The sequence below is a fragment of the Aethalodelphis obliquidens genome, unplaced genomic scaffold (assembly GCF_003676395.1).
Source record: "Aethalodelphis obliquidens isolate GAN/ISIS:26980383/991018 unplaced genomic scaffold, ASM367639v1 scaffold57, whole genome shotgun sequence".
NCBI classification, from domain to species: domain Eukaryota; kingdom Metazoa; phylum Chordata; class Mammalia; order Artiodactyla; family Delphinidae; genus Aethalodelphis; species Aethalodelphis obliquidens.
The window spans coordinates 10590661-10599769 of record NW_020838001.1 but is presented as its reverse complement, the minus strand read 5'-3'; the positions used below and the strand labels follow the sequence as shown (position 1 = coordinate 10599769).

The following is a 9109-nucleotide window of genomic DNA, read 5'->3' as shown; positions in this document are numbered from 1 at the left end:
GAGGAGGGGGATGGTCCGGGTGGCGAGTTCTAGTCCTCCTAAGGCTCTCTGCGTAGTTCCATTGGAAACAGTCAGGACTTGTGACTCTTTCAAGTTGAATCTGACGGTTGCTTCAGAAAAATACATATCTGTTAATCACCTTTCCCCAAGCTCCATAGAGTTGTTTAGTTTATTCCAGTCTCAAGAAGAGGGAAAGCCGGAAACGGAAATGCCTTTGACAACCTCCCAAAGAGGCTGCCATGGCGGCCAGGGAGGAGGTGCTCACTTTGCAGGCTGAAGTCGCCCAGCGTGAGGAGGAGCTGAGTTCCCTGAAGCGGAGGCTGGCGGCGGCTCTTCTGGCCGAGCAGGAGTCAGAGCGGTTGGTTCCGGTGTCTCCCCTGCCGCCGAAGGCCGCCCTGTCCCGAGATGAGATTCTGCGCTACAGCCGGCAGCTCGTGCTGCCTGAGCTGGGCGTGCAGGGACAGCTGCGCCTGGCGACCGCGTCCGTGCTGGTCGTGGGCTGCGGGGGGCTCGGCTGCCCACTGGCGCAGTACCTGGCAGCGGCCGGCGTCGGCCGCCTGGGCCTTGTGGACTACGACGTAGTAGAAGTGAGCAACCTGGCCCGTCAGGTGCTGCACGGCGAGGCACTGGCCGGCCAGGCCAAGGTCTTTTCGGCTGCCGCTACACTGCGCCGTCTCAATTCGGCGGTGGAGTGCGTGCCCTACGCCCAGGCGCTTACGCCAGCCACGGCGCTAGACCTGGTTGGCCGCTATGACGTGGTGGCTGATTGCTCCGACAACGTGCCCACTCGCTACCTGGTTAACGACGCCTGTGTGCTAACCGGCCGGCCCCTCGTGTCGGCCAGCGCCCTGCGCTTCGAGGGCCAACTCACAGTCTACCACTACGGCGGTGGGCCTTGCTATCGCTGCGTGTTTCCGCAACCACCTCCGGCGGAGACGGTGACCAGCTGCGCGGATGGCGGGGTGCTTGGTGTGGTTACCGGGGTCCTGGGCTGCCTGCAGGCGCTGGAAGTGTTGAAGATCGCTGCAGGTCTGGGCCCCTCTTACAGTGGCAGCCTGTTGCTCTTTGATGCCCTCGGAGGTCATTTCCGCTGTATTCGGCTGCGGAGGCGCAGGCCCGACTGTGCAGCTTGCGGGGAGCGGCCCACTGTGACTGATCTGCAGGACTACGAAAGCTTCTGTGGCTCCTCGGCCACCGATAAGTGCCGCTCCCTACAGTTACTGAGCCCAGAGGAGCGAATTTCTGTCGTCGACTATAAGCGACTTCTGGATTCCGGGTCACCCCACGTGTTGCTGGACGTCAGGCCTCCAGTGGAGGTGGACCTGTGTCGGTTGCCTCACTCCCTACACATCCCTTTGAAACTTTTGGAACGGAGGAATGCGGAGAGCCTGAAACTCTTGGGAGAAGCAATCCGGGAAGGGAAGCAGGGCACACAGGAAGGGGTATCTCTCCCCATTTATGTGATCTGCAAACTGGGCAATGACTCCCAGAAAGCCGTGAAGATCCTGCAGTCCTGGACAGACTTAGACTCTTTAACAGTTCGGGATGTTGTGGGAGGCCTCATGGCCTGGGCTGCCAAAATCGATGGAACGTTTCCGCAATACTGAGATGGCCGGTAGAGTCTGACCAGCGAAAGATGTGTGTTGTCATGTTACCTAAAGTTTTTTTGCCTTTATGAATGTATTTGCATTTTTTTCAGTAATGTACGGAACAGCCTGGGATTCTCCAATATCTGCGGATAGGTGGACTTCTTTTTATAAGGAGCTTTTTAATTGTAACTTACTGGGTGATGTAGCAATTAAGGGGTTATAACACTGTTCCTCTGAACTGTCTTGTGTTTGCAGCACTTGGATGGTGTGTTGAACAGGTGGGATAGAATGTAAATGACAGGACTTTGTGTTTTGAACTGCAGGTCATTTGCGTGTCCTGCCTTTTTTTTTTTAAATCTCCCAATTAAAAAGCTCTTTAAAGTTGTCCATTTTATTGCTTGGAAAGGTGTAATATAGTTACTGAATTGATCATGGATGATATAGTTAAGATAAGTTTATTGTTTACTAAGACATTCTTTGCGTGTTATTTCTAATTCAAATGATGGAACATGCCCTAGAGAATTCAGTGTTTAAAATGTAAATTGTTAAAACATTAAAATGAAACTTAGCTGGGAAGTGGTCATTCGATTAAATATTTTCAGTTAACAGCCAAGTAAGATATTTACAGTCTAGCAAGATAGAAACCACCTTTGCAGCATGTCAGTTTCTTTTATAAATTGCTGTTGTTTTCTTAGACTTAACTTCAGGGTCCACCTTATGTGGACACATACAGAAATTTCTAAACTGTGTGGTTTGGCTTGCTTTGGAATCTTCAAGTCCCAAGTCCCAGCCTTCTGCCCTCCCCTGTCCTTTTGTCCCTGTCCAACCTGTTATTTTTATTTTTGTCTTTACTGTATGGCCAGAATGCCAAATACAATATTGAATTAAAGTGAAATAATGAACATTCTTCTCTCCTTTGCAGTTTCAGGTGAAGAACTTTGAATATTTAACCAATATTACTTGTTACTGCTTTACTGTAGATAAATACCTCCTATCAGATTAAATAAAATTCTGTATAGTTCTGCATTTTTATGTGCTTTTTTTCTTCTGTTAATGTTGTGAATTACATTTTTTTTTATTGTGGCAAAAATACCCCCCACATAACATAAAATTCACCCTCCTGACAGTCGCCACATGTACAATACAATATTGTCAACTCTGTGCACATGCTGGGCACCAGATTCCAGAAGCCTCCATCCTGCATGACTGAGACTTTATACCCACTGAACAGCTCCCCGCCTCTCCCCTTTAATTTACCTTTTCTATTTTGATTTAATCTATTCCAGTGTTTTATAGCAGTATAAAATGTTGGTGTTTTTATGTTTGTGTACTTATTAAATAGCTTTTTCATGAAATGGCAGGTAGTATGCCCAACTTCCAACGTATTATGCAACAAAATTAAAAGCAAAAATTTGGTATGTGAGTATATAGTAGAGGCAAATTGAACAATCCATGATATATCAAAAGGGGGCCTCTATTCTCTAGCTGATTGTTGTGTGGCAGGCTATAATCATCAGAAATCACAGATGTAAATGTAAAATGTTTGTATCGCTGAGTACAATTTTTTTTTTTTTTTTTTTTTTTTTTTTTTTTGCGGTACACAGGCCTCTCACTGTTGTGGCCTCTCCTGTTGCGGAGCACAGGCTCCGGACGCGCAGGCTCAGCAGCCATGGCTCATGGGCCCAGCCATTCCGCGACATGCGGGATCTTCCCAGACCAGGGCACAAACCCACGTCCCCTGCATTGGCAGGTGGACTCTCAACCACTGCGCCACTGGGGAAGCCCTCTGAGTACAATTTTTAAAGATTAAAAGCGTTGTGGGCCAGACAAAACCCTCTGCAGGTCAGAATTTCTCACCAGTTTGCAGCCTCTGACACAGACTCTTGTTTTATGATAAAAGGATGGTATTGTTTAATAATCAAATTCAAAATGAGACATCACTTTTTGAGTGTGAGACATATTATAGCTCATTTTGGAATAGGCATGCTTAAAGTATGATAGGCCTTTGTTATAAAGACAAAGCAGGTTTCTTATGACTGTTTCTCCCAAGGAGAGGTGGAAATAACTGACAGACCTGGAGAGGAGAACAAAGATGGCTGGCCTCTGTCACACTTCTTACTCCTGGGAAGTGAGCTAATTCTGATATATATCAGGAAACAATCAGGTGGACAGAGGAGGAACTAGTTCATTCTGTAAAGACAGATGTCCTAAAGTTAGGCAGATTTGCTAGTTCCTGCAAACCTGGTTGTCAGTGGGACAGGCAACAGAAGTTGACCCTGACTGATTGAGAGAAGGGCTTATTAAAGTGATCTGAGGGCTTCCCTGGTGGCTCAGTGGTTAAGAATCCGCCTGCCAATGCAGGGGACATGGGTTTGAGCCCTGGCCCGGGAAGATCCCACATGCTGCAGAGCAACTAAGCCCGTGTGCCACAACTACTGAGCCTGCGATCTAGAGCCCGCGAGCCACAACTACTGAGCCTGCGTGCCACAACTACTGAAGCCCGCGCGCCTAGAGCCCATGCTCTGCAACAAGAGAAGCCCGTGCGCCAAACGAAGAGTAGCCTCCGCTCACTGCAACTAGAGAAAGCCCATGCACAGCAACGAAGACCCAACATAGCCCAAAATAAATAAAATGTAAAAAAATTTTTTAAAAAAAGCTTTAAAGTGATCTGAGGTGCTTTTGAGAATTTGGGGGAAGACTCGAAACTGTACTTCCAGGAACGATGCCCAAGACCATGCACAGAACTGACCTGAGAACTCTGTCTGTGCTGTGCCGTTCCATCTAGTACTAGAGGAAGCCGGCAGCACAGCCTCGCCAAACACTTGACTTGGCTCCATGCTCTTCCAGAAAGCGCAACACCTCAGCCACAGCCTAGGGGCCAGAGAGCAGAGTTTCTTTCCACCACTCTTTACTGAGTCAGTCTTATGAGGGTGTGTCTGGTAAGTAGAGCCTGGTCACATGCCTTCATCCTAGCTGCAAGAGCCGCTGGGAATTTGAGTTCCGACATCTACAGTAGGGAGGCTGAACTCATGACCTGGGATTTTTCTCAGATTAGGGAATGATTTTTCAGAAGATAGGCTGTTAAGAATATGACAAGTATCCATGACAGGACCCAGATCTTTTTATTCTTTGAAATTCTCTTTTCTCTTGTAGCTAGCGTTTTACAATCAGATGGGATTTGAACCAGATAACTTTTTTCCTTTTCATTGAACATCAAGTGTACCAGTTACCATTCTAAGCTCTGGGATAAAGAAAGATGAACAAGAGGGAATTCCCTGGTGGTCCAGTGGTTAGGACTCTGCGCTTCCCCTGCTGGGGGCCCGGGTTCAATCCCTGGTCAGGGAACTAACATCCCACAAGCTGCGAGGTGCAGCCAGAAAAAAAAAAAAAAAAAGAGAGATTTCCTATTGCTATGGAGTTTACATTTAAATGGACAGGGGGAGACAAGTCAACAAGTAGGTTAGTGACAAGTGCTATAAAAGACAAAACTATGTGATGTATTGGAGGGGGGAGGGGAAGCTATTTTGGATAGATTCAGAGAAGGGTTGACATGAAACACAAAGCATGAGTGGTGAGAAGAAGCCAGTTAGGTCTGGGAGACCATCCCATACTGGAAGGAATACAAGTGGGAAGACCCTGAGACAAATAAACCTGTAATGTTCGAGAAACTTGAAGAGGCATGTCAGGCTGTGAACAGCCGGGGAGAGTAGAACAAGGTGAGGTTTAGGGAGATAGGGAACATACCATGTAGGTTGTAGACCATAATAAGGGTTTTTTATTTTAAGTAAAATAACAACTAACATTTATTGAGCACTTACTGGTGATTTGGGATTTGAACCCAGGTGGTCTGGCTGGAGAGCCTGTGCCCTAAGCAGTATGCTATGCTGACTCTCAGAACTTTGTAATTGTTGTATATGTTTTCATTTTTGAAAAACAACCTATGCCCTGATAATCGCAGAATGGAAAGAGCTTGTATTTCAGATGCAACACAATTGTACTCTGATGCACTCGGTTTGCAGACCTCTCTCTAGGGAAGGAACCCCAGAGTGAAATCCCTGGGAGCCCTCTGACACACCTAGGCAGTAATATCCAGTTAATCAGGAGCCACTTTGGTCAGGGAGGGTGAGAAATAAAGTCTCAGCGTAAGGAGTCACAGCTACTAAATAGAACGGTGGCCAAGGAGGGGGGTCAAAAAAGGGCAGTAAGTCGCCTGAGAATGTTCCCATGGGAGATGAGGTGTTTTTTTTTTTTTTTTTGGTGTTGTTTTTTAAGCTTGTTTATGTTTAATTAGCTGCTCCCTCCCACAGAAGCAGAGGGTCCCCTGGGAGCCTGAGGTCATGTATGTGGCCCAGTTTGCTCTACCCAGGAGATTTCTTTATTTTCATAGGTGTATTTTCTCAGGGTTCCATATGTAACATGAGGTAGACCTGTCCAGGTAAGAGTAAAATCTCATCACTAGAGATCATGCACCTGCTGAAGATTCAAGATAATTCTGGAGTTGGTTGGGAATATTAGGAAGACTACTATGGTGCAGGAGTGGGAAAATATTTTGCAATAAAACAGTAAAAGGGGTTAATTCATACCTTTGATGAAATATAATTTCCAAAGCACTCAGGATGTGGGAGAAAGCTAATCAAATCAGCCCAGAATTTGGGTGATAAATAGTATATATACAGTTTACTATAATTCACTATGAAGTCCTATATATTGACACTGATTCTGGTTTCTAATCTTTAGTCCAATTATTCAGAATTTAAAAAACAATAAATTGTGACTTATCCAGGTGTTTTGTTCCTGACTATTAACGCCATCTGTTGGACACGTTGCTGAAGAAAAGGAAAGAGAAAAGGCTTATATTTTAAAAGTTCCCCTCTTGGTGGCACCTTGGTTTAAAAGGTGTCAGAGTAGGGTGACATTGATGGAAGATGTGTGGGGCATTATTTTTAATTAACAGTATTTTCCTTACCCAGTGCCTCCAGATGAGGGAGGCCTGAAACCAATTGGAAGTTAACAGACCAAAGTTCAGGTGAGTTGGAACAGTTGACCCTCAAGTAGAAGAAATCTCCCAGGCAAGGCTTGCTATGTGTAAGAGCAAAGGGAAGCAGTGCCTTTACAATCTTGACTTGGTCATCCGCGGTAAGCTCTGAGTTGTCTACCCAACAGCCTTCCCACTCCCACCTCCTTTTTCCTGGCAGTGCTGAAAATGTCAGACTCCTTTCCCAGCCTCCCCTGCAGTTTTGGAAGAACCTGCACTTCTAAACAATTTATTCCATCAAATACAGTTCAAATCTGTCTACTTCTCACTGTCTCGACTGCTGCCACCCTAATCAAGCCATCTCTCCATCAAATGTATCACTTTTTAGGGACACACGCAGCATGAATCGCACTGTGGAGCACCAAGAACCAAGTATCGCTCTTAGGTCTTAAGATAACGAAAGAGGTACCTGTGTACAGCAGGGACTGCCGGCCTCATAAATGTCCTTTTGGTAATCTTGAGACCTGTGAAGGAAAACAGGACTTTTAGATCACGTTTCTCTTAGTGACGTAATGAACAAGACTTATCTACTTTGTACAGAGCTCAAAGGGATTTGCAAACTCAGTAACTCCGGGGGCTAGGCAAGTAAAGAAATGAGTAAAGGTGGTCAGCTAGGGACCATGGTGAAGCAGAAACACAGGTCCCATCGAAAGCCACTATACAGCTAGCTCACTTTGCCATACAGGAACGTGGTTACAGTGTTGACAAATGTTTCAGTGTTTTAAGAAAATCTGAACATTTGGAGTTTTCCACGAGATCTCCTAATTTTAAAATGTTGAAAACAAAGTTTAAAATTCCAAAACTCTTTTCGCATTGAAGTATACACATAGGAGGCTGAAGAGAGCCTTTAGGCTTAAACAGGAAAAACCAAACCAAACCAACCAACCAACAAAAAGCCCAAAACACATGATTTGCATCTTATTTAACTTGGTGGCCACGGATGTTACGGAGTGGTGGGAGACACCTAAAGCAGTTAACAGTTTGTTAACACCTGTAATTTTTGTTTTTCATTGTTTTTGTATTTATAAGCTAATCATCTTAAAGTTTTGAAGGAAAGTATACTTTTTGCTCATTTTAATGTCATGTAAGTTAATATGTAAAGTGGTTTGAGTGATATTTTTCAGAGGACTGAGAAATTGGAATTGGGGAGCTGCATGTGCTATCAGTCAATATCGTTTGCTTTTCCTCGTATTCTGGTGAATTGCTGATTGAATGTAATTTTTTAGAAAAACGTACCTGCATAATAGAAAATCAGAGTGAAGATGGAAGAGTATAGGGACAGAAAGGAGAGTTTGCACTTGATACTTTGGGAGATTTGCCCCTGTAGTGTTTTGGGCTGGATTAGACCCATAAACGAACGTTTATTTAATAACAGCAGGAAAAAGAGTAGTAAATGGATTTTGTTTAAAAAAAAAACTGTTGAAAGATGATTCACAATGATTATCTGAAAAGGAGTTTTTATTATCCTCTAAAACATTTACTTCTAATTTAAAGAAGCAATATGCCTTCAAAGCATCAGTAGCACATCAATGTTATGATCATACTCTTTGTTTAAAAACATGCTTAGTTCTAAAAAAGTAATTCATGCTCATGGTAAATTTGAACAGCTCAAAGGTATATATACTAAATGCAATGTGGTATCCTGGATTGAATCCTGGAGCAGAAAAAGGATATCAGTGGAAAAACTGGGGAAATCTGAATAAAGTCTATAGTTTAGCTTAGTTAATTTCTTAGTTTTGGAGAACACCATAATTTGAAAAGATACACACACCCCAATATTCATTGCAGCATTATTTTCAATAGCCAGGACATGGAAGCAACCTAAATGTCCATCAGTAGAGGAATGGATAAAGATGTGGTACATATATACAATGGAATATTACTCAGCCATAAAAAAGAATGAAATAATGCCATTTGCAGCAACATGGATGGACCTAGAGACTGTCATACTGAGTGAAGTAAGTCACATAGAGAAAGAAAAATATCATATGATATCGCTTATATGGAATCTAAAAAATGGTACAAATGAACTTATTTACAAAACAGAAATAGAGTCACAGATGTAACAAACAAACAAAAAAGTTATGTTTACCAGGGGAAAGGGGGGAGGGATGAATTGGGAGACTGGAAATGACATATACACACTATTATATATAAAATAGATAACTAATAAGGACCTACTGTACAGCACAGGGAACTCTACTCAATACTCTGTAATGGCTTATATGGGAAAAGAATCTTAAAAAGAGAGGATATATGTACATGTGTAACTGATTCACTTTGCTGTACAGTAGAAACTAACACAACATTGTAAATCAACTATACTCCAATAAAAATTTTAAAAATAAAAAAAATAAAATAATTAAAAAAATTATAATTCTCAAAACAATTATTTTTAGTTTTGACACATGAACCAGGGGTATATAAGATATTAACATTAGGAGAGACTGGGTGAAGGGTATACAGGAACTCTGTTTACTATCTT

The 9109-nt window shown here is 43.5% G+C and overlaps 1 protein-coding gene across 1 annotated transcript; it reads left to right on the top strand.

The window, feature by feature from the left end:
- The first annotated feature begins 69 nt into the window (after window positions 1-69).
- On the top strand, window positions 70-2615 carry MOCS3 (molybdenum cofactor synthesis 3). The gene has a single exon (XM_027086992.1). It carries the CDS (start codon window positions 240-242, stop codon window positions 1605-1607), a length of 1368 nt encoding a protein of 455 aa, XP_026942793.1. The 5' UTR covers window positions 70-239; the 3' UTR covers window positions 1608-2615.
- The last annotated feature ends 6494 nt before the right edge of the window (window positions 2616-9109 follow it).

Bases quoted from the DNA above. Each gene is read 5' to 3' on its own strand.
- MOCS3 (XM_027086992.1), top strand. From the start codon at position 240: ATGGCGGCCAGGGAGGAGGTGCTCACTTTGCAGGCTGAAGTCGCCCAG.